Genomic DNA, 24,921 nt, shown 5'->3' with positions numbered 1-24,921 from the left:
TTACATTTTCACAATAACTGCTGAATCCAACTGTTACATTTGCAGTTTTAACAAACAGTGAGGAACTATTACAAAATATATGTGAAAATGTTGGATATGTTTAAAATGACATTTTGAATGAAAGATATCTGCTGGTGTGTGAGCAGTTGAGCTTTTCCGCCCTTTGCAGAATTGTAATGGTTACAGCTTCACTCAGATATCACTGAGGTGGTGACGCAGCCATGCAAACACAGTGATCGCATGCAAAACTCTGCTTCACATTCAAATGAAGACACAAACCTGAGACGCGATGCAGCAGACAGTGATAACAACTGTGGAGAAGATCATCAGGACTCCGCTGCCCTCTCTGCAGAGCATCTACCATCGCAGAGCCAGAGGAGAGCTGCCTCCACACACCCCCAACACAGAGTGTTCACACTGCTGGCCTTGAGACGAAGGTTCAGAAGTGTGCAATCCAGAACATCTTGACTCAACAACTCCTTCTTCCCCGCTGCTATCCACCTCTTGAACAGCTATTTTAACAGTAGTAATAATTTTTGCACATCAGTTCATCTCACATATCAAACCAGCATATTAAGCTCATAGCTCTTTTGCACATAAATCTATTTAGTACTTCAGTTTTCTTTGTCTCCATTTATTTATTCCCGAGGGTCTTTCGTAAGTCGAAGCACCCATCGCGCCTTTCGAGTGAACGATAGGCTATAGGCTAATTGCTAACTGCAACGACAATACGGCGTTCAAGTGGAACAGCGAAGCGCAAGTACGAAAGCCAAGGTCACATGATTCGGAAGGCATTGTAGGCATTCTGGGCTCAGCCAATCAGAGCCAGCGGATTTCGTTACGCGGGCATTTTGCCGTAACACGGGCACAAATATGGCCGTTCATTGTCTTCGTAACTTGAATTTTTTGTAAGTCGGGGTTCCACTGTATTTGTATTTATCTATTTGCACATATTAACCAGCATCTGTGTGTGGACGGCAGAGACAGAACTTCATTGTACAGAGAAATGCTTTTCTTTGTACACATGACAATAAACGATTTGAATCTTGAATCTTGAAAAGTTTGATGCTGTTAGAAAAGCTTTATTATACTTACAGACTAAAACTGCAGAAGAAAGTCAGAGAGGATGAATACATGAGCATGTTTACTGTTTATGAGCTCAGTCTGGCTTCATGGTTTCACAGCTCACTCACCATGTTGTGGTTGATGGAGGTCAGTTTGAGTTTGCTTCTCAGAAGAATTTGAATAAGGCCGATTTTTGCATTAAGAAAATACTCCTGATATCTTTAAACAAATAAACCTGAATGATAGATGGGACCTTCTAGTCTACAGTTCCACTTCAGTAAACTGACCTATCCCACCGGCTGACAGCAGCAGCTCTGTCATGAACTTGAAACAATGTTAAATTCCTGTTAAATCACTCAAACCAGACTTGAAGACCCAATGCACCAATGTGGCCCAATGAAGCCAATGTACAGATATTACAGATATTAATCTCTGTCTCTCTTCCACAGCATGTCTTTATCCTGTCTTCCTTCTCTCGCCCCAACCAATCACAGCAGATGGCCCCGCCCCTCCCTGAGCCTGGTTCTTTCGAACGTTTTTTCCTGTTAAAAGGGAGTTTTTTCTTCCCACTGTTACCAAAGTGCTTGCTCATAGGGGGTCATATGAATCTCAACCCAGCAGCAGCGGTAACGTTTGCACGTCCTCTCCCATTAATGCGGCAGGTAAATAATCAACTAACAGTGCAGATTATGTTAGTGCGATCTGTCTTACTACAAAACCATTACTGTGCGTTTAGGTGACCATGATGAGACAGAGTCTGGCTCAGATGCTGGCAGTTCTCGCTGCAGTCTACCGTAGCGTCTCCTTTCAGGCCGGGATAGACGAATGTCACCGAGCAGTGACTCAGTTTGTGGTCAAAGGCTTGCAGCCGTTTGCCACAGCAGATGATTTTCAGTAAGCGAATGTGTTTAATTGTAGGCAGGGACATTACTGGATATTCTTGTGTAATTGCTACAGAATAATTTATGTTATACTTTGTTATTGCTACAGAAGAATATTTATTTTATTATTTTACATTTACAATGTTTTTCCCTGGGGACCCTGTGACCCCCCATTGAAGAGCCGTAGGCTGTGGATCTCTTAAGATCTCACTGTTGGGTTTGTAAGGCCATGTTACTCCTAAATTTCTATCTTGTTCAAAGAGAAGATATAAAACAAAGTTCTGAGCTATTAGACCTTAGTGTTCTCCTTTTTTTAAAAGAATCGATAAGAGAATCGAATCGTTAAACAGAATCGAAAATAGAAACGTGAAAATCTTATCAATACCCATCCCTACTCTTCAGTGTAATCTTTCACATAAAGCAGTTTTCAGCAAAGAGTTCAGCTTCTACACTGTGTTTTCAGCTGACACTTCTACTTCTTCAGCTGTTTTCTGCGGATTCCACTACACGACATTCACACTGCAAATGCAACTTTTTCTCACTATTGAGATCCTGTTTCTCTTTAAACTTCATTCTTCTACCTTATTCTAGTTGCTCCAACCTTTGCTGGTTAACTACCCCCTCAGTTTTCATCCAATTTTCATCATTCAAATGTTCAACTGTTCTTCTCTTTCTGCTAATGCCAGCTATATATTTTGGTGCTCATAACTTTTATACTTTTGAGATGTTAAGCTTTTTACGGTCCATTTTGCTGAATGGGACCACATTATCACTGTGATCACCTGTTTTGCCTCCTGGGCGGAGCCATGTTTTAGATCAGCGAGGTGAGCGGCCGTGCTCAGACCAAGAGGGCCGGGTTCGAATCCTGCTTATGCCAAAATTTTATTCAGTACACAGTTCAACTGTTTTAACTCTTTTCAACACAATTTTCAGTTTCTTCTTCTCTGTTTTGCTGAACGTTCAGCTTCTTCACCTCTTTTCAGCAGAAAGTTCTACTTCAGCTTTTTTTAGCAGAAAGTTCAGCTTTTTCACCTCTTTTCAACTCAATTCAGTTTCTGCACAGTTCACATTGTTTTTCTCATTATATCTTTGATTGGCACTAGAACTGGTTTAGCTCAGTGGGATTAGCAGCCGCCATGAGATCGGTTGCCGCACATGTTCACCCGCTTGCATGCACTCAGCTTTCTTGACACTCTTCACTGTACCCTTTCAAATACAGACATCTTCAGCTTCTAGAACTCTTTTCAGCAGATAGCTCTGCTTCTTCTGCTGTTTTCAGCAGATTCCACTACACAGCATTCACACATTTTGCATTTTCACAGGAAATGCAACTTTTTCTAGTTTAAATTGTTCATCGTTTTTGAAAAGAGCATGTTTAAGTGTTAGAACAGCAAGAATATGCTGAAAGAATTTCCTCAGTAAGTAATTTTTGTAACTTTCTGAGTTAATATTAGTAAATATGTTTTTAAAAAAAAGACACGTGGAAATCACAAATATCACAACTTATTACCTTTTAGCCAAATTACAGTAGCTGGTAAATTTATATTACTAAGTATTACTAAGAAATTATAATTTGATGTTGAACAAGTGCTATATGGACGCTAAACAATTATATGGCTAAAAATCACATGGTCCTGTGACATGATACTCATGATACCATCCACCTTCAACCACAATGTGTTTGAGTTCATGGTTTCATATGAAGCCACAAGGGCTGGTACTCTCCACCAGTATATTGCCAACACCAGATGAGTGGGGCTTTAAATTGTTCATCTGGCATCATCCACGACTTGCTGCTGTATCAGGAGGATCTACATTCTTCAATGCTCCCTCTAAGGGGCCAAAGCTGTAAAAACACTTTGCAAACCCATAAAAGAACCTCAGCTCTTCACAAGTTTCTGCTTGGTCCAGAACTTGCACACCTCCTTGGGTGTCAGGTGCATTGGTACTGTATGACCAAACTGATGGCAGATAAAGACCTGATGAAGAAGGGTCATGGAGCCTGTGATTACAGGTCTGATGAAGGTCTGATTGCAATAAAATGGTTTGACAAGAAATGTGTCAACCTCCTAAACAAGGCCTGTGGGTTCATGGTTCTTTCATCGGTCAAAAGGTGGAGCAAAGAGTCCAATGCAAAGATCACCATCCCATGCCCATCACTCATCCCTGTGTATAATTATCATATGGGGGGAATTAAACTTTCTGATATGCTATTACACCTGTATAAGACAAGTTATAAGTTACAAGTTAAGGAGATGGCATATCCCACTGTTCGGATACATCCTTGACTTGAATACCTGGTCTACAAGAGGGACTGTGCCCTACTGGACCAGAAACTGATGGCTCTCAAAAGGTTTCCGCCTGGTTGTGTCTGAATGTGAGTGTTTTGTGCTGCAGCACATTTTTCACATTTGCAGATGAAAACGATGTATTTTGTTGTTTGATATAATACTTTCCTTTGATGGAAAGAAAACAGCAATGTTCACCTGCATGCTATTAGAAATAAACTGTATCCAATGGCCTGGATAGTTTTTGTTATTAATGTAATTATAATTTGGCCCTTTTTGATTTTTTCAACTGTATTATCTAATGTATTTGTATTTGCATGACATTTCATACTTTTACCATAAAGGGACATCTCAACCGTTTGGTCGAGGTCAATATTTTAAAACTACAGGTTCTAATCAATAACAATTTATTGATTGTGGTTATTACTCACCCAAATCAATAACAAATGCAAAAAAAAAAAAAAATTCCATTGCTTTTTTCTTGGTGAGGACCTCAAAGGGTTAAATAACCTAAAGTGTACGAAAACAGTAGTTCCTGAAACAGAGTTCTGCTCAAGGTAGTAACGCCGCCGAATAAAGCAATTTTAAACACAGAAACAAACAAAGGTTAAAAATACTTACCACTGAGGTACCCCAATTTCATTGTTGAAACAAGAAGAGGAAACACCATTTCCCACGCCGTTCTCGACGCCATTAACGCTTACAGCCACAGCAGGAGCCAAACCCGGAAGTATCCCTCCACAGCCGGTTTTCATCTTTGCCACGACGTGGATGGAGCAATCAGGAGAGGGACCTCACGTCAGCTGACGTGGGTCATGTGACAATGTGTTGTTGACATGGGTTACAGTAAAGTAAACAGAATTGGTCCTAACACTGAACTCTGTGGAACTCCATAATTCTATGTAATATAATAAAGGTTTAACTACAGCCAGCTTGAAGGCCTGTGGTACATAGCTGATTATTAGAGATAGTTGATCATATTTAAGATCGAAGCATTAATCAATGGCAGGAGTTCTTTGAGCAGTTTTGTAGGAATGGGGTCTAAAAGACACGTTGATGGTTTGGAGGAAGTAATTATTGAAGTTAACTCAGAAAGATCGATTGGAGAAAAAGAGTCTAACTTAACATCAATGGAACTAAGAGTAGCTGTAGATAATATTACATCTGTGGGATGATTATTGGTCATTTTTTCTCTAATGATTAAAATTTTATTTGTGAAGAAGTTCATGAAGTCATCACTAGTTAACGTTAAAGGGATGGTTGGCTCAAAAGAGCTCTGACTTTTTGTCAGCCTGGCTACAGTGCTGAAGAGAAACCTGGGGTTGTTCTTATTTTCTTCAATCAGTGATGAGTAGTAAGCTGTTCTGGCTTTGCGGAGGGCTTTCTTATAAAGCAACAAACTATTTCTCCAGGCTAAATGATGATCCTCTAAATTTGTGACACGCCATTTCCTCTCCAGATTACGAGTCATCTGCTTTAGGCTACGTGTTTGAGAATTATACCACGGGGTCAGGTACTTCTGATTAGAGACCTTAGTTTTCACAGGAGCTACAGTATCCAGAGTCGTACGTAGTGAGGAGGTGAAATTATTAACAAGATAATCGACCTCTGTTGGGGTAGCGTTCAGATAGCTGCTCTGCTCTGTGTTGGTACAGGGCATTGACGATGATAACAGTGGGTGGATTATATTCTTAAACTTAGTTACAGCGCTTTCAGAAAGACATCTACTTTGATAAAGTCTACTCTCCACTGCTGCGTAATCAATTATTGTAAATGTAAATGTTATCAGGAAATGATCAGACAGGAGAGGGTTTTCAGGAAACACTGTTAAATGTTCAGTTTCTATGCCATATGTTAAAACAAGATCTAGAGTGTGATTAAAGTGGTGGGTGGGTTCTTTTACATTTAGAGAGAAACCAATTGAGTCTAACAACAGATTAAATGCCATGTTGAGGCTGTCATTTTTAGCATCAACATGGATGTTAAAATCACCCACAATAATTATTTTATCTGAGCTCAGAACTAAATTAGATATAAAGTCTGAGAAATCAGACAGAAACTCTGTGTAAGGCCCAGGTGGACGATAGATGATAACAAGTAAGACTGGTTTCTGAGTTTCACAGCTGGGGTGGACGAGGCTAAGCATCAGGCTTTCAAATGAATTAAAAGTCTGTCTGGGTCTTTGGTTGATTAATAGGCTGGTGTGAAAAATTGCTGCCACACCAATTGTGGGCATATAAATAATGTTTTATTGAACAACTGTGTTGAAAATGTGTTTTGTGAGGCTCAATCGGCTCCTTCATAGAAACTGCCCGGAGCCTAACCAGAGGCTGAGCTGGAGGCCTCAGCTAACTCTGAACCAGTGGGAGTTTTTAAGTCGGACCTGCCACATCAGCTGGAAAATTGAAGTTTCTCAGTCATCCAGGTCTTTGTATTCTAAGGAGTGGGCTTTAAGGTGTCTGGGAAGGGATCTCAAAAATCCTCAGAACTCTATATTGGAGACACCAAAAAGCCATTTCATAAACGCATGGCACAACATAGAAGAGCCACCTTGGCGGGACAGGACTTGGCTCTCCATCTGCATCTAAAGGACAAAGGTCACTCTTTCAATGTTCAAAATTTGGACTGAGAAGACAGATGGTTTGAAAGACAAGTGAAGAAGCCATCTATGTCCACAATGAACAACCCTCTTTGAACAGAGGCTTTCAACACCAACTGTCTGCCATCAATAAGCCAGTTTGGTGATCCTTCCTAGACGCCTTAATGCCCACTCACATCATGAGCCATTTCAACTCAGGAAATCACATGATAGGGTGGGGCTAAGTTTCACAGCTCACCTGAAATCTTGGCTGATTGTGACCCACGCCCGTTTTCACACCTTGGCCCGTGTGATTAGGTAGAGGATCAATAGCAGATCCATGACCCCCTTGGGGGACACTCCCATAGAGCTTGAAAATCTGGCACTCACCACCAATTGACCTTAAAACTGAAGAAGCTTCTCGCATGAAACATCTTCAGATTCAGATTTTATTTGTCACATACAGGTTGCCCCGCAGTGAAATGAGACACCCCCCCCCCCCGACCTTACACACATAACACAGACATTACATGGGGGTTACAAGTCGGAGATCGGCAGTTACGGAAAAAAACACTGAAATGTACACACAATGGGAAGGTACAAGAGGAAAAAAAGAGACCCCTACTCATGCTGTGCTTCCATGGTAGGACAGCACGAGAACAGGAAACAAAAAAAAACTCGTCTGCACAAAAAAAGCACATGAATGTTCACAGCACAACATTATGAAGACATAACAAGCCACAGGGTGGGAGTGGGGGGATGAGGAGTAATCCCAGGCAACACAGCAGACATCCTGCCACTGCGCCGACTCGCCAGCGCGGGCCCAGACCCGCCTCGTGTTCCCAGGAGGTAACAAGCATCGAAGGCGTTGGAAAGGGAAGGGGAGATGAGCTTATCAGTGTAAGTGTGTGTGTATGCGTGTCCATAGTTCAGCTGAGACAGTGTCCTTCGCCCTATCAGGCTAAGTAAACAGTCCTCCAGCCAACCCAGGTGGCCTTGCAGGGATGGGGAGAATAGTCAAATCACAGTCGTTATCACAGTCGGCTTCAGCCTTGGGCCTGTGCAGCTGGCGCCGTGGTGGTGTCTGCATTTTGATCCCGAATTTGTTGATTTATTGAGATTTTTTCAAAGCTGATCTTTTAACACTCTGATGCTGGTCTCTCTATCTCCCGTTGGAGAGCCGCGAGCCTCCCCATGATGGTATCAAACTTCTGATCCGTGGTGTTGTCATTCTTTTGATTCTGAGACCTCACAACTGCAGTGATCCGTTCTGTGATGTGATCCAACTTTTGCTCAAGGTTCACATCTTGAGCAGGGCCCTCTCTGATGTATCCCACCATACGCTCAATGGTGTTGTTTTGAGCCTTCACAGAAGCCGTAAGCGTCTCCAAGGTGTTAACCATGCTGCGTTCGTTGTGAGAGGTCACGACTCGTCCCGTCGCTTCAATCCCAGCGGGCAGCTTTTGGGGGGTTTGAACAGCCGGTTCCGCTCTCTTATTTCTCCGATAAGTCAGGGCCAAGCCAGCTCCGATCAGCAAGAACCCCGTTATCATGGTTCTGAATAGGTAAATATCTTCAGCGTCCTCGATCGACAGTCCCGCCAGGCACACGAGCCTCCATTTCTGTCACCCGTCCATCGTGTAACCGGCAGGGAAAGTCCCTCCGGGGCACTCGGGCTCTCCCGAGCCCAGACTTCTCGTTGAGAAGAGGGTGTCAATAGCATTCAGAGACCAGTTGATCAAATCCATAATTCTCTTTTAGGTTTTAGAGAACGACAGCGAGAGACTGTTCCAGGGAAAGTAATGCACATGAGACAGACAAGGACAGAGAGGCTAAGCAGGGAAGATAAGGGTAAGGAGGAGAGGAGAAAAGTGCGACCGCCTCCGCTGAGAGCCAAACGAGAAAATTAAAGAAAATTAAAGAGGTCCAGATGCTTTTCTTTCCAAGTTCTTTAGATTATTCAAGGAACATTGAAGTGGTCGGGCAGACGTCAGTCTGTTTGCATCTGTAATAACTTTGAATAAGTCATCTTCAGTTAACGACTCTGAGCATCTTTAATCAAATGCACTTTAATGAACACTGGGCTGCTTTCTAAAACCACTTTTACAAAGTCTCTGATGGACGTGGGAGGAGGAGCGAGGATGACATTTATATCAGATGAAGAGTTCTGACTGTCACAGCTGCACAGACGTCTCATCGTGTCGGTATGTTATTCATGTTTGATTTATTTGATAATCTCACACATTCATTGTCTGATATTCTAATAAACAAAATGATGATAATTGAAGACAACAGTTTTAAAGTTGAACGTTTCAAATGTTAAATATGTTTGATAGTTTTGTTTGAACGATCAGATTAGATAGAAATGGAGTGAATGACAGAGACGTCTGCCTCTTTGTTGATGCTGCTTTAAGTGTTGTGATTAATAATGAACGAGCAGATGAGATTCATGAGGACGTCTTCACAGTTTTTCAGCTCTCAGTCATGAAGAGGTGTGGACTGATCCTGCTGCTGCTCTCAGGTCTGTAGACTCATCTCAGTCGCCTCATTTATAGTTTGAATAAAACTTTTGACATCAGAAAATCAAAGAAAGCACAAAGTGAACTGCTCCATAGGGATTATTTTAAAGGTGTCTGTAAACGAGCTTCAAGCAGTCACAGAAACACTCGTACAATCTCCAAAGATCTTTGTCATGTCAACTAAACTTCTAAAGGTTTCTTTGGGTCCAGTTAGAAGTTTGATTGACAGTTTAATAGTCGACAGTTTGTATAAAGTGAAGTAAAAGAGTAAAAAAAGAAAGAAAGGAGTGAAGAGAGAGTGCATGAACGTGGCTGTTTGTGTGCACTGCTGAGAAAAACACGTCTTGATTTAATTTTCTGTGTAGAAATCTGACTGAAAGCCTGAAACGCTGCAAACCCGTCAGCTCGCTGAAAAAGATCCTGACTGCTTTTAGCACGTCCGTGTGCACGTGTTGTTCAGCTTTGAGCCTCGACCGCTAACACGTCGTTTTCCTTCATTGTGCACACTGAAGAGGAAAAATCGTCCAAATACATGTGCAATAAGGCCAGAGTGAAAAACAAGCTTAGCACTGTTAAAGCGGCTTTTTAACCTGATGTGAGAGTTTCGCCCTGGAGCAGGAAACCAGTGTGTAGGTGTCCACAGGCACCGGAAAACACCTTTTAACCAGTACACGAGTTACACATCCTTTGAAGGACACATATATTAACATATATTAACATATATTAACATATATTAACATATATTAACATATATTAACAGACCACAACATTGTTCAAATGTCTGTAAATTCTCCTGATGACTAAATTCGAGCTGAGGTGAGTCTGTGACCGCGCTGACTGACTCGTGTCCTCTCAGGTTACGTGATGGTCTGCCATCTTCAGTCTGATCAGTTAGTCAGACAGCTCCACCTGGTTGACCTGCAGAAGTCCTGGAACGATGCTCAGCAACACTGCAGAGATGAGTACACTGACCTCGCCATCGTTAACAGCTCAGCTCTCATCCAGGAAGCTCAGAAAAGGGCGGGGAGCACCGAGGCGTGGATCGGACTCTCCAAGAGCTGGAAATGGTCTCAAACTGGTGCAGTTCAGTCATCCTGGTTTAACATGTGGTCACCGGGACAGCCAGGGACTGATGAGTGTGTGGCAATAACTCAATCTGGATCATGGTTCACTTCACCGTGCTCAGATAAATATTACTCTGTCTGCTATAATGGTCAGTGTTTCAGACTTTGGTACCAGGGTTTGACAAACTGAACATTTTAGCTGCAGGTTTGAATCCGTCTGATCTTTTGTTTCAGCTGTGAATCAGAGTCACATCCTGAGGAAGAACTCAAGGACCTGGTCTGATGCTCAGTCTTACTGCAGAGAGAAGTACACAGACCTGAGCACCATCAACGACACGCAGGAAAACAGCCAGGTCGCTTCTATGTTGTCACTTACTGCTGGTGCCTGGATTGGACTGTACAGAAACTGGACGTGGTCAAACTCGAGCACAGCCTCCAACCTGCCGCGGGGGCCCGGGCAGCCTAATGTCACTCTAAACTGTGCCACAATAGTGGGATCAACAGGCCCCTTCTACAGTCGTAACTGTAGTGACCAACGGCCCTTCCTCTGCTCCAGAGGTGAGTCTGTCCTCTGTGTTTCTGCACAGTCTGGTCCTCCTGGGCTCATCTGCCTTTTCTTTCTCTGCAGATGTCAAACCTTCAGTCCTGAGGTCAGTGAAGGTTCAGCTGAGGGCGGGATCTGCAGACCTGAACGACCCCACAGTGCAAGAATCCATCCTGCAGCAGGTCAGAGGTCACACGGGCCCCGATACAAGGAACAAACTGCTATAACTACTGTGAAATGATAGAGAGCAGTGAGTCTGTGCAGGTTCAGGGACACGTGACAGCACACAGCTGCAGAGATACGGGGCTCGTTTAATGCAATCCCAACGATTTGTATTATTTAACCTTTTTTTAACTGGTAACTTGAAGATTTAATTTCAGATTACTGTGAGGAGACGAAGTGAACCAATGACAGGCAACGAGGCCTAATTCTTCAGTTTCATCCCCATCAGTTCATTTAGTTCATTTCCCCCAGAAACAGCACGAACAACGTTTTCTGCTCACTACAGAAACAACGGCTGATAAATGAGGAGCTTCTGTTAATGTGTGAAACTGTGTTTCAGGTGAGGGAGAAGCTGGTGGAGCAAGGGATCAGAGAGGAGGTGAAGCTGAGGTGGAGGACGCAGCCTGATGGGAAGGTTTTCCACAGAGAGGAGGAGACAGCCGGTTACTGTGAGGAGGAAGACTGTGGGTCGGTTTAGTCTGAACGTTATTGGCTGATGTTCCTCAGATGATCTGCTGTGTAATTCAACTTATTTCCATCTCTGTACTCTGACTGCTGGACTGTAACAGCGTAGCTTTGCATGACTGACAGTTGGAAATCATCCTTCTTTATCCTGAGCTCAGATCACAGAGTGTCTGATGTTTTATGCTTCTTTGTTTCTTCTGATTGGTGAAGCGAAAGTTTGCAGGTGAGCAGGTGAGCGGACCTTCTGTGTCTCAGATATAAATGTTCATGATATCCTGTCTCTACATATGAAAGTTCAAGAGGAGAAAAAGGTGAAACTGAGTGTTCAGAGCAGCCTGATGTCTGAGCTTTTTGACTTCATACTTTATATTTCAAATGAGCTCCCAGCAATATAACAGTAGATATGCCGTATATGTCAGTGAGTCGGGCATTTATGCTCTATTATGATATTAAATATACATTTTTCTGTCTCAGAAATGTCTCTGCTGCTGTTTGAGTCTGTAAACTACAGTCATGGCTCTGCATCATCTTCATTGTAAACTCTATTCAATAAAGTCTATTGATATTTTATTGTCCCTGTCAGAACTTTGAGTTGCTTCATTTTTATGCTCTTATTTTGAATTTGATGCCAGTAACACACATCATAAAGGCTGAGACAACATGAAGTTTAATGCTAAACAATAAGACGTCTCACATACAGTGAAGCTGATTGGCGGGACAGCGGTCACATGACTGGCTATGAAATCCCAGACAGACAATCCAACAGTTTGTGAAACATCTGAATGTAAAATGCTGAAAACTTCTGCTGCTCATCTGTTCACAGAAAAATCTGTGAAAGCGACGAGACAGCTGTGTGACGTCATTTTCAAAATCAATTCAGATCAAATATTTTCTGTTTCACAGTCTGATAAAACTCCACATTAAGACCAGAGTACCTGTCCACACACACACACACACACACACACACACACACACACACACACACATTAGAGGAACAAAAGCCAAAAACAACAGGAAACAGATTAAATCTATAAAATGAGTTTTCAGCAGTCGCTGCCCTGACACGGACATGGCTGATGTGTTTACACATTCTGCACTGTAAAAAATGTCAGTGAAATTGACATATAAACCATGTAAAATCTCTACAGAAATGTCTACTAAACCCCAAAACACAATTTTTTTTGTTTCAATCACAGTGAATTTTTGTAAACTATTAAACAGAATGTTTTTGTTACATTTACAACATCAATGTGTGATTAGAATCAAATTTATTTGTTAAAACTACAAATATTGGGAACAAAAACAGTGAAATACTTTAATATTCATAACCAAACAATTATGTTAATTTGACATGCAAATATTGCAAAAACTATAGTTTTAGTCAGTTGTTTTTAAAATACACGAATTATATGTAAGTCACTTTACAAGTTTATACCGTAGGCCTGTAACGGACTTTTAACATGATTCATGAAATTATGCAAATTCAGGTATAGGGTTAATAAAAATGTCATTGTGAACCTGAGAGGTTACTTCTCTATTTTTATGCTATACAAAAATATACAATTAAAATGACATTGTCGGTTTTTTAATCATTCAGGCTATTTGCAGCCTATTGTACAGTAACCTATAAGAAATTCTTATTATCGATAGCCTAAGTAAAACTTCTGTTCAGTCATAATCCTTATATTCTTTATGTTTCTTTTAATTGTAATGTGATACTTAGACAAGACTACTGTTTTGGGTTAGGTCAGCAATGTATCATATCACAGGCTAAACAACCTAACAGTGCCTTCCATAGGATGTCTATGGTGCCTCCTCTCCACAGAGCTGTAGGCTACTGTAGCCTGCACTGAGTGTTAGGAGTTGGGTTCTGGTTATGTGGTGCTTTTGTCTGTATGTGTTTTTGGTGCCTCCCTTTTTGTATAGGTAGGCGGGGCAGCGAGTCACTGAACCTGGCACACCTGTTACCAGTGTTGCCAACTTAGCGACTTTGTCGCTATATTTGGCGAGTTTTCAGACCCCTTAGCGACTTTTTTTCTAAAAGCGACTAGCGACAAATCTGGTGACTTTTTCTGGTGTTACTGGAGACTTATTTATGACGTCTTTTTGACGTGAAAGCGTGTATCGCTCTTACTCTCAACAAGCAGCGGTGCTGCTGTGGGCGCCTCACCCGTGCCAAAGCGCTCACGGGCGGAGGATAGTCCTCCCCCCGCTGCTATCAGGGCAGGAGACGTTCACAACTGTGCGTCACAACTGCAAATGAATCGCGCATGAGCGAAGCCGCTGCTCCCGCACTGACTGTAACGCAGTCAGTTCTTCTTTTACTGTGATGCTGTTTTGTGGATCACAACGTTTAAAACTACTTATAAACACAAACACACAAAGTAACTCCACCAGAGTGCCTATTTCGGGTCACTTTTGCCGGTCCAGGCCCAGATAAAGGAGCAGGGTTGGAATTGTAAAAAACAATAATTGCTAAAAGAAATTTAATTTGTAGTTCTAAATAAATTCTAAATGCATTTAGGACGTTTATTACTCACTTTATGTCTCTTCCACGATGTTATTTCTCTCTCCAACAACGTAGGTTACAATTACATTAGCATGACAAATTATGCAAATTGGGTGATGACGTCATTTGGCGACTTCTAGCGACTTTTAGGACAACCAATAGCGATTTTCCTTACTGAGTAGTTGGCAACACTGCCTGTTACTCATCAGCTGCATTCTTCAGAAGTGTTCATTAGGAGCTACCTGACAGAAGACTAGTGTCGGAGTATTGACGTTTTTGGAGAGTCTGTAATTCTGCCCCTGCCTGCTGGAGCCGTTGAATTATTTCTGGTGACTGTAAGGAGTTTAGTTTCCTCCCCAGGATTTCGCCTCGTCTGGAGGTTTTGGCAATAAACAGTACCAAGTAAGCTCTCTGTAAAGTCTACTTTAAGCTTTTCTCGGTTATCGGGCAAGAGCCTCCTAATTCTCACGTCCCTCACCTTTTTTTAGATCGAGTGCGCTACCTGTGTGTGTTTCCGTCACCTGCACGTCCTGGCTCCATCCCCATTCATACGATATTGTACATACTTTGTCCTTGTGAAACCTCCCATCACTGTAAATAAACTGTCTTCACCGCAGCTCTGCCTCCGTGGGTTCTGCTCCCTGGGTCCATCTGCATTTGCCACAACACTGAGTGCGCCTAATTTTGAATGTGCATCTGTAGCTCGTCTCTGATTGGATAATGACGTGAGGGCGGGAGGAGCGGGAGAAGAGCTAGCTGCTAGTTCACGGCTTCAGCTAACGAACCAGCAGCGTGCACAGAGTGGAGAGAGAACAGAAAACGTCAAGCTTTTACCAAGGACGTTTTTAGGACAAATCACAAATATACGATTTTAATTGAACCACAGATCCTCATAAGAACATCTGAAAGTTTGCACGGTAAGTTTAACATCTAGGCTACTTTTTTTTTCCAGACCAAAACATCACTAGCACCAGTTTATATATAGACTAATACTTGCTAACTTAGCGCTAGCATGCTAGTTCAGCTAAAAAGCACTGGCAAACTTTTTAAATACTAAAAATGGTCACCTGCGTCTTTTGTAAAAAGACATTGGTCACATTAAGAGGCTGTGTACAGTGGTCCTTCATTTATGGCAGGAGTTACGTTCTAAAAATAACCTGCCATAGCTGAAATCCGAAGTAGCCAGCTTTATTTTTTTACAATCATTATAGATGTTTTAAGGCTGTAAAACCCCTCACTACACACTTTATACACTTTTCTCAGACAGACATGAACATTTCCACACTTTTCTCTCTTGTTTAAACTCTCAAAGTTCAAACCTTTGTGGAAAAATAAGTCCAGTATTATAGATTGTATGCATGTGTTTACAAAAAAGTGTAGGAAGCATAAAGCATGTTCCCCAGATGGTATTGATGACATGTACAATCTCACCCTCAGCCCCCAAATGACAGTACAGATTATTAAGAAAACACACATAAAACTGTCATCTGCTAGTTCAGCCACTGATACGCCAGAGAATGATAGTCAGTCTTATCTCAGAAACATGTGTCTCTTTTACCTTAAACTGCAAGGACAGCTGCTAATTCCTGCCTCTATTATACAGACTACTTGGATTTGAAGGGGAAAAGGTCTTCTGGACTACATGACCACAGTTGGTGTCAGCAAAAGCAAGACATTCCTTCAGACTGATGGAATGTCCCCGTATCCTCTGGCTTCAGAGGATACGGGGACTGCAGAGTGGCTGCTCAGATGATGTGAAAGAGGTGGTCCTTCTTTCATGCTTTTCCATGTAGAAGATGCATGTCTGGCAGATGAGGTGCAACTGGAGCAAGTGTCTCTGACACCCACTATTGTCGTCTTTGGTAAGTCTGTTTCATAGCTCTCCCTCTCTCTTTTTAATTGCACTGTTTATAGAATGTCGTGTACTGCAGTGCTTATTAATATAACCTGTTAAATAACTTGTTTACAGTAGGGCTGGGTATCGTCACTGATTTCTAGAATCGATTCAATTCCGATTCACAAGGTCCAGAATCGATTCGATCCACGATTCGATTTAATTCGATTCGATTCACTTCGATTTGAATATGGAAAATTTTGACAGTCAGAAATATTATAATTCAGATTAGTACATTTACATATTTTTGTATCTATAAAAAGGAAGCTGACACACGCAAGACTTTAAAGTCTTGCGTGTGTCAGCTTCCTTTTGTGGTGTGAGCCACAGCAGATGCCTTTGTGTCAAAGTAGCTGAAGATAAAACACAGAAACACATGAAGCTGATTTTCCTGGCCTGGGATTTTATAAAAATATTCTGCAGTATATCAAAAACGAAAGAAAACCATTAATCAACATATGAACATTACCTCTGAAGTTACAGCGGTTTTATTAGAGACACGGCTAAGCATTTTGCATTTTGCATAATTTTAAAAAGTTTAAATTTGTTCAGCATTGAACAGCAGAAATTAGGTTTTCTTTTCGGAAGTATATAAAACGGAAAGAAAAAAAAAGTCGGCCGATAGCGCTGTAAACAAAGGTAGACTTGTGCGTAACAAGCAAGCAAATAATGCAGAAAACCATACAGAGAGAGAGGGGGGGAGAGAGAGAGAGAGAGAGAGAGAGAGAGAGAGAGCTGTGCATCATGGTAGAAGCAAAACAGTAAAAGTCAGAGTGAATACATGACTTTGTTTATGTGAAGTGTAGTTTGGATCTTCTTTTGCTGCTGGTTCGGTCAATATTGTTTGGAGAGACATCAAACTAACAGCTTTACAATCAGCGCATAAAGGGCGTGAACACAAAGCGCGGACCCGCCGACAGATCAGAATCAGCGAGCTGTCGGCTTTCAGCCCCGACTGTGAGAAATTCGACATCTGATTCTGATCCGCGGGCTGCGCTGTGTGTTTAAGTCTTTGTGCAGAATCCGTGTTCCTGCTCTCATTTACTGTTTTAGCTGTTTGGTGGTTGTTGAAATTTTGTGAGATTTCACCTGAGATTCTGGCATTTCGGGCAAAATAAATTTATATTAAAAAATCGATTCAGGATTTTAATGAATCGATTTTACGTAATCCAAGCCAGAATCGATTTTAATCGATAAATCGATTATAAAAACCCACCCCTAGTTTACAGGACAGTCCTGCTATTCCTTAAGAACATACATGCTGAGACTTGATCGGAACCTCGTCAGCACAAACACATCCTCATTCATTTCTGCATTGTGTATCATGTTCGGGAGCTACTACAATTTTAACATCCATTATCTGAGCTGGCTTCCACTCTGGAGGTTCTTCAAAGGTGAGCAAATATGTCTTTCTTATTTCTCAGACCTGAGAATCTCGCGTTACAACAATTGTGATTGAGACTCTGGGGTCTGGCTCTGACTCTTGGCTGGGTTTGGACCCGGATTAAGACTGTTTTTATAAAATAACAGTCTTTAATTTTCCTTTTCATAATGATCGTGTGTTTTGAATAATTGTATTGTTTGTTATTTTCTCTTTTACTGTGGGAGGGGCTTTCATGAGAATGAAATAAAGTAAATGATGGGCTGAGGAAAGCTGTTCCAAAGTTGGGAGCTGTGACTCTGGCTCGGTTTAGTCTGCGCTGTCACGCTGCGTTACTGCGTTACTAAAACCGTGATTTTTATTTTTATTTTTATTTTTTTACACACCAACGTTGATTTTCTCACAAATAATTATTCTAATAAAAATAATAATTCAGTCGGCACACCGCAGTAGGTTTGTTATACTAAAAGCAGTCACAGGTTTATTAACATTGAGATGATCAGATGTTTACAGTCAATAAAAACATGTTAGTAACATTCAGAGTGAATATAAATGATGTTAAAAACAAAACATCACAGTTTCAGCTAAGAGATGAAGTCTAAATGAGAAGTAATTTATAAGACTGTGTTAACTCCAGGATTACATTAAAAAAGACATTGATTATGTTTGTGTTTTTGTTAGAGTGCAGTCATGTCGGTGACCTTTCCCTCTGCTCGACTTCACTACGGAGGACCAAAGCTGACTTCATGAAAATAAAGTAATACAGCTGATAAAAACGACTCATTTAAAACACTTTGAAATACAAACGAAAAAATACACAATTTAATTCCTTTTAAACACTTTTTCATGGTCTTTGTTCATCATTTTAAATTCATGTATTAACTTTAGAGAACCTTGAAAATATTATTTCAGTTTTTTATGATTCGAGATCAGTTTGAGTCAGACTTCAACTTCCATACAAGCAGAACAGTGACTATAATTCTCCTTTAATCCATTTTCCCTATTTAATGTTGTTATTTTATTATTATTATTATTGATAAATGTACTATTTGAGTATTTTGTGGACATATTATTACTTACTTGTTACCTTTCAGTGTTACATATATTTTGCGATGTATTTGGTCAAGAACGTCTTAGCTCTGTAAATCCTTTTCATTTATGAAAGTTTAAATTATATTTATTTCTAAACACATGTTGTCATTTACAAATGTGTTTATTCATTTAGCCTGTTTGTTTTTCAACAAGTCACCTTTGGTCCTCCGTATATTCAGTGGGTTTGAAACAGACTGCAGGATGTAACTCGTCTTTAATGCAAACAAAGTTTGAATATCACCAATAAAACTCTTCTTGTCTTCATGTCCCACTGTTACCCTGCAGCGCCCAGGTCTGCACAGAGAAACCCAGCAGGTGTGGTGTTTCTGGGCTCAGGTGTGGTGGCGTTTTGGCTTCAGGGCTCACTGCAGCAGGCAGGTGCACTTGGTGCCTTTCTCTTTGTGCATGGTGCCGAACAGCTGAAGGGCCTGGTTGTTGATCAGCTTCCAGAAGTTTTCGAAGGAGATGTTCTGGCTGCTCTCCACGTCCATCTGCTCCAGGACCTTACCCAGGCCTTCTTCATTCTCCACCGTCTGCAGGCAAACAGCAAGTCAGTCAGCACTGCTGGAAACACTTAGTGGAAACTCAGGGGAGCGTGACCTCAGGCACAAAGCACTCCAACAACTCTGGTCCAGAATAACAGAGGAGGATGTGACCTGCTTCATTACTGTTAGCATGAAAGAGTTTTATTTCTTTTTTTTCTTTTTTTTTTTTTGCTTCTCTTGTATGCTTAAGCATCCATCCATCCTCTTCCCCTTATCCTTTTCAGGGTTGTGGGGGGGCTGGAGCCTATCCCAGCTGTAATGTTAATTCAATATTTTTAACATAATACTGACTCGAATCACTTTTTCCTTTCTTTTCATGCAAAGTGTGTTTTAAGCTTGTTTTAAGATCTTAAAAACAACGTTGAGCTGTCCGTGCACAAAGACTCAATTAGTCTGATTATTACCTAACGTGGGACGTTCTGCCGACTGATGGCAGTTTGATGAAGAGAAGCCCATAATTAAATCACCTCTGCGGCGCCCTCTGCTGTGCAGATGACTGCATTTACAGTTGGTTTTCAGGTGATGCAACAGAAAGCAGAATTCTTTACGACAACTTTCAGAAATATCATCAAACTTTAAGCTAAAGGAATCAGTTGCTTTGTCATTTCCAGAGATGGGCAGTAACAAGTAAAGTAAGGGATTACTATTGCAAAAACGGTAATTAGATTACCGTTACTTTCCCGTAGGAACGCTGCGTTACTGCGTTACTAAAACCGTGATTTTTTGCGAGAATGTCTCATGACAGTGACGTAAGCGAGTGCGACGCTCGTGACAACAGCTGTGTGCAGATCAACAATGGATCATATATCGAGTGCAGAGAGAGTATGAGCGTGCAGCGTTTAAAGCGTGGAAGTACTGACCTTACTTTGAGTTTGATTCCATAAAAAGTGACAAAAACATTAGTGTCCGTTGTGCGTGGGAAGAAAACTTCTTTTTACAGCGAAAAACCCCTAAACTTCCAAACAAGCACCGAGTAGCTACGACGTAATGGGAAACTCGCAGAGAAACTCGCGGATTCTTCCACTGACCGCTGCACACCTGCACCAGGGTAAACCTCCGCCTACCCCACTCCTGCTTTACAGGTGAAAATAGAGCAACAGGACCGCTAGTCTTTGACTTTATTTATTTTCTGCTGTGTTTTACTTGCATCTATTTGAAAGACTGAGTGTAAACACACAAAATATTTTATTTTATGTGCTGGAATGTGCAGAAAATAGGTTTAAATGTTAAACTAATTTCTTCCAGTCAGAGAATGTTGCAGATAATTTAATGTTTGCTTGATGCATAAAGTTAAAAGATTAAAACTAATAAAACAAGTTTTAAAAAGAGACTTTTCCATTTGATTACATTTTGTATGATGATTATGTAGAAAAAGTAGAATTGGGCTGAAAGATCTATCACTTTATCACCTATTCAGGTTGTAAATCGTGTTTTTAAAAAGTAACTAAGTAACTAAGTAATTAATTACTTTTGAAAATAAGTAATCAGTAAAGTAACGGGATTACTTTTTTTGGGGAAGTAAGTAGTAAGTAATTAGTAACTGATTACTTTTTTTTTTTTCAAGTAACTTGACCAACACTGGTCATTTCTAATAAAAGCATGTTGGGGGATCAGCGTGAAATCTAGTTTGGTTGTAGACATGAAGGATTTTTTATTTTAGGAATGGTTTGATTGGAGTATAAAAACAAAGTCTGCTCAGTTAAAGCGCTCAGTGTGGACTGGGATGGATAAATGAGTGACAAAAAACATCAGAGTTTTGCTGACTTTGTTCCAAATAAGGTTTTAAACCCAAAACACTGAAACTTCTACCATCTGTGCAGATTCCCCTTCAGGACTTTCTGAGGACTGTGTCTCCGTCATGACGTCTCTGATCTGCAGTGAGCGTTCCCGAACACGTCAGACGTCACCGAGAACGCAAATTATTCCAGCGCCCACGCCTAATTAACGAGGAACAGACGCATGTTCTCCTGCAGTCTGCTTACTTGGTTAAACAGCCTTTGTTTGGAGACCGAGTTAAATGATTTGTGATTGGAAGACGAGCTGTGATGTCATCAGTACCTTGGCAATTGCCGGCATCTGACTGGAGATCATGGACTGGAACTGGGTGGTGTTCATGGTCGGTCCGTTGTCTGCAGCTTTGTGAAACTCGGTGACCAACGTGTTGAGGGCCAACTCCAGCTCTGAGTACTGAAACAGGAGCAAAACAGCTGCTGTTAGCAATACTGTTATTAATCATCAGTAATCAATAATCAGGGAGAGACTGACAAAAGCTCTTGACCAACAATGTTTAACTAACTCTGTTCTTTCTTAATAAAAAGATTACGTCTGAACCAGAGTCACGTTGTTTCATATTCCTGGAAACTTTGTTCCCAAATGTAAAAATCAGTGAGAGCTGCTGATTTTAATCATCTTAAAAATGTCAGGATATCAAGACAATATCTTGAAATCTGTTCCTGAGAGAAAATTGAGTGAAGACGAATACTTATGATAAACTTTACTGAATGTAACAACAACCAGACTGCAGTCTGAAACCATCTTTGTAATAACAAAGAAGCCTCTCATGTCTGTCTGCTCTGTTGTGTTCGTGATCCTGATGATTTGAACTTTTTCAGCAGCAGATACGAACATTTCCACACACAGTTCATCCTGCTGTCGTTTTACAGGTGGGCTTCCTCCCCGATGTTAGCGACAGCTTACAGATATAAAACAGTTGCTCTGACGCCCTTCACCTGTCCTTCCTCCTCACCTGGATCTCATCCCTCAGTCGTCTGTGCATATATAACTGTGACGTTTCCTTAAACGTGTTGATTGGGACTTTGGGTCACTGGTCTGTTAAATAAACTGGTTTCCTGTTCCCTCCCATGACACACTCTCTGTTTCACCAAGCCTTTATCCAGCGCACAAACATGGCAGGTATGTTTCTGGGCACTCAGTTTTCCTGCTTTAGGTTTTAAGTTTGCATCTGTTAGCAGTGCTGCTCCACTCAGTGTGGGGGGGGGGGGGGGGGGGGCTCTTTGTGACGACCCCCACACTGACCCACTCTGACTTTAACCCTAAAACTGAGTCTAAACAGCCAGAATCTGTCCTGATACTCACCCTCTGACTGCAGCATCTGATGCATTTAAGGAACGTGTGTAAATTACAGCTTCAAGTACACTAGTACTGTAAATGGACTAAAACATGCAGGAGATTAGAAAGGTATGTTTTCCTGGGTAACTACAGGGTGCAGCTAAATGACACACAAAGCTGGAATCTGAAGAATTTCTAGCATCACAGATCAGCGTCTCCAATCTGAGCTGGATGATGTTTCTGTGATAAATCCAGCCGTGCTAAAGAACCGAGGCAGCGAGGTCTCTGCACACGTTTAAAGAAACAGGATGACCCGGCCACAGCGCGTTTCCTCACAAGCACCGGGGTTTATTCCACCCTCTTTACTGACTCGTGTCAACACTGGATCTCTGCTGTTACTCATATGCGCCTCACCCTGTTACTAACAGGACGAAGATCTGTCAGCCAATCACAATCTGGACTGATAAGGTGCTCGATTTGATTTGAAATGTCCAACGTTCATATTGCAGTTGTTATGAAGCATTAATCATTTACTCCTGAGTGAGAGATCAGTCGTTACTCTTTAGTGGACAAAAATAAAACCGTAAACTGACACAAGCTTCGATTTCTGCACCAAATCTTTTGATTTACGCTCCTCAGTAACAATATTACGTTTCACACTGGGTCAAATCCTGGATTTTATTTGTTCGCTACACAAAAATATTAACATCAGAAGTTTCCTCCGAGCTCGAAACTGATTAAGATTGGGCAGGATCACAACAATAAGGGAAACATAATGAGGTTCGTGCAGTGTGCGGGGCTGGGTTGAGCTGTTTGGCTTTGCTTTGCCGAAGCAGAAAGTGTTAAACAGCTGAATGAGATCAGACCGAGCGGCCCTCTGAGGGCTCAACTGCTGTTGTGAAAGAGGGCGGCGGCTGCAGAAGTCTGCCTGATCCCAAACCAGGAAAACTATTTCTCCTGCTTTAACAGGCGAATTAAAGAGAAAAGATGAACACGAGCCGAGACTCAGAACATGTCAACCAGCTTTTATGTGTTTTTACTCAGAGGGTCCAAACTGCTTCAGCTCAGTCCAGAGATCCTCTGAAAAGCCACTTCATGCGATTGTCCAGCCTCCTCCACCCAGTTCATGTGAGCTGCTCGTGCATGGTGGGTGTACCTGAAGCAGATGAGCACTTAAAGGCTCTGCTGTCGGCTCCACCTGTGTTTTTGCATTCTCAGTTTAACCTGAGCTCAAATCTGCATCAGCGTTTGGTCCAAAGTAGAAGCTGAATGCAACACTGCCTCCCAGAGGCCAAATGCACCAACTACAGCTTTATTCAGGCGGATTTACAGCTTGTAATTTCCTTACATCCATTTGATTTTGCAGGAACTGCTGTATACTGTGTGCAGAAAAACAATAGACATAAAACTAGCTGTACAATATGATATCAGCTTGAAAACGAACAACGCCAACGCAGTGTGGGAAAGCCCCACTCTGAGGGCATAAAGCCACTGCAGACGGGGCGTGGATGAGCAAATCCAGGCCAAAGCCCGGCTGCAGCAGCAGAGGTCAGTGCAGAAGCACCAAAGCTCCAAAAAAGAGTCAGTCAAGGTTAAAACGTCAACTTTAGAGCTGAAACTAAACAGTTTTAGTCTCTGTGGCTGATTTCCTCCTTCATCACAGATGTACAGGACTGAATACAAAGAAATAAGAACTTATTTATTGGGTGAATTGACTTGTTGAGGCTCTAAGTTAGGGGCGTGGCTTCTTTGGCTGACAGGAGTCTCCACACAGCCGTCTGTTCGCCTTCACTGGACCTGTGGGCCGTTTGGAGCATCTCTAATGTGGTTATCTGACCAATAACACGGCTGCTGTGTGGTTAGGCGTAACAACAGACTGATGAATGAAATCTCAGCACTTACCTGTGCTCATGTTTTGCACCTGTACAGTTTATGAAAGCAGCTGCTGAACCAAGCTCGCTACATCTAGCTGATAACTCAGCGCTCTATGGTCAGGTCTGTCCCCAGAACCCCAAAGGCAAACATCACCTCAACAGGAAGAGCCAAAAACCCAATGCCATCTTTTATGTACAGTCTGTTTAAAACTACACCAAATGGGGACGGTTTGCTGATATCATCCAACCACATCTATTTTATTCAAATTGAGCCAGGAAAGAAAAGTTTGACTAGAATTTCAGAGCTTCAGCTTCCAGTAACTGCTGTCCTTTATCTGCACGCAGCTGGTTTCATTTTCAGGTGTCGGCCTCATTATTTCACTGCTGCTTCCATTAAAGCGCCTTTAAGCTTATTTATAGAAAATAATCAGTCACACTGACGGAACATTAATTAATCTTTAAGGTATTATAATTCTAACCTGGGCTATTCTCATAAATATCACTTTTACTGTACTTTCAGAGAAATAAACTCTACGCATCCAAACACCGGGCAGAGGAGAGAATCTGCGCCTCTCGCACCTTTTATGGAAAACTGGAAGTGAATCGGTGTTCCCGTTTGATTTGATCCGTTTCCTTCATCTCTGTCTCACACATCCTCATAAACTTGATCATTTCTCTCTCCAGCAGCTTCATCGCGCAGCTCCGGGCGCCCGATCGCGCCCAGCAGCCCTGCGCTCTCAGCCGATCGCTGTGATCGACCATCCGGGGAGTTCGATTATCTTACCTTCGTCTCCATCTCAGAAGTTCGGTCCCAAAAAACGAGTAAAAAAACAACAAGAAGAACTAATAACTGAAAAACCGCCGAAAGCGAGGAGCACCGAGCGGAGAGTGCCGGAGGATTCACACGTTTCCTGCTGAGAGTCACACAAAG

The 24,921-nt window shown here is 41.7% G+C and overlaps 2 protein-coding genes and 1 long non-coding RNA gene across 3 annotated transcripts; 2 read left to right on the top strand and 1 right to left on the bottom strand.

Annotated features, from left to right (window-relative positions):
* Positions 1 to 9,158: 9,158 nt before the first annotated feature.
* LOC146509192 (putative C-type lectin domain family 20 member A) lies at positions 9,159 to 12,739 on the top strand. Its single transcript, XM_085176317.1, has 5 exons — positions 9,159 to 9,333; positions 10,188 to 10,544; positions 10,630 to 10,953; positions 11,024 to 11,121; positions 11,502 to 12,739. The coding sequence occupies exons 1-5, from the start codon at positions 9,297 to 9,299 to the stop codon at positions 11,637 to 11,639; spliced, it is 954 nt and encodes a 317-aa protein (XP_085032443.1). The 5' UTR covers positions 9,159 to 9,296; the 3' UTR covers positions 11,640 to 12,739.
* A 3,085-nt stretch (positions 12,740 to 15,824) lies between these two features.
* On the top strand, positions 15,825 to 17,747 carry LOC146509191 (uncharacterized). The gene is made up of 2 exons (XR_014876677.1): positions 15,825 to 15,997; positions 17,259 to 17,747. It is a non-coding gene; the product is annotated as an uncharacterized LOC146509191 (long non-coding RNA).
* A 113-nt stretch (positions 17,748 to 17,860) lies between these two features.
* Positions 17,861 to 24,910, bottom strand: s100v1 (S100 calcium binding protein V1). Its single transcript, XM_085176315.1, has 3 exons — positions 24,775 to 24,910; positions 21,106 to 21,234; positions 17,861 to 19,035 (listed from the first exon to the last, which is right to left on the bottom strand). The coding sequence occupies exons 1-3, from the start codon at positions 24,784 to 24,786 to the stop codon at positions 18,865 to 18,867; spliced, it is 312 nt and encodes a 103-aa protein (XP_085032441.1). The 5' UTR covers positions 24,787 to 24,910; the 3' UTR covers positions 17,861 to 18,864.
* Between the last annotated feature and the right edge of the window lie 11 nt (positions 24,911 to 24,921).

This window comes from Neolamprologus multifasciatus, chromosome 11 (assembly GCF_963576455.1).
Source record: "Neolamprologus multifasciatus chromosome 11, fNeoMul1.2, whole genome shotgun sequence".
NCBI lineage: Eukaryota > Metazoa > Chordata > Actinopteri > Cichliformes > Cichlidae > Neolamprologus > Neolamprologus multifasciatus.
This window is presented reverse-complemented; position numbering and strand designations above follow the sequence as displayed.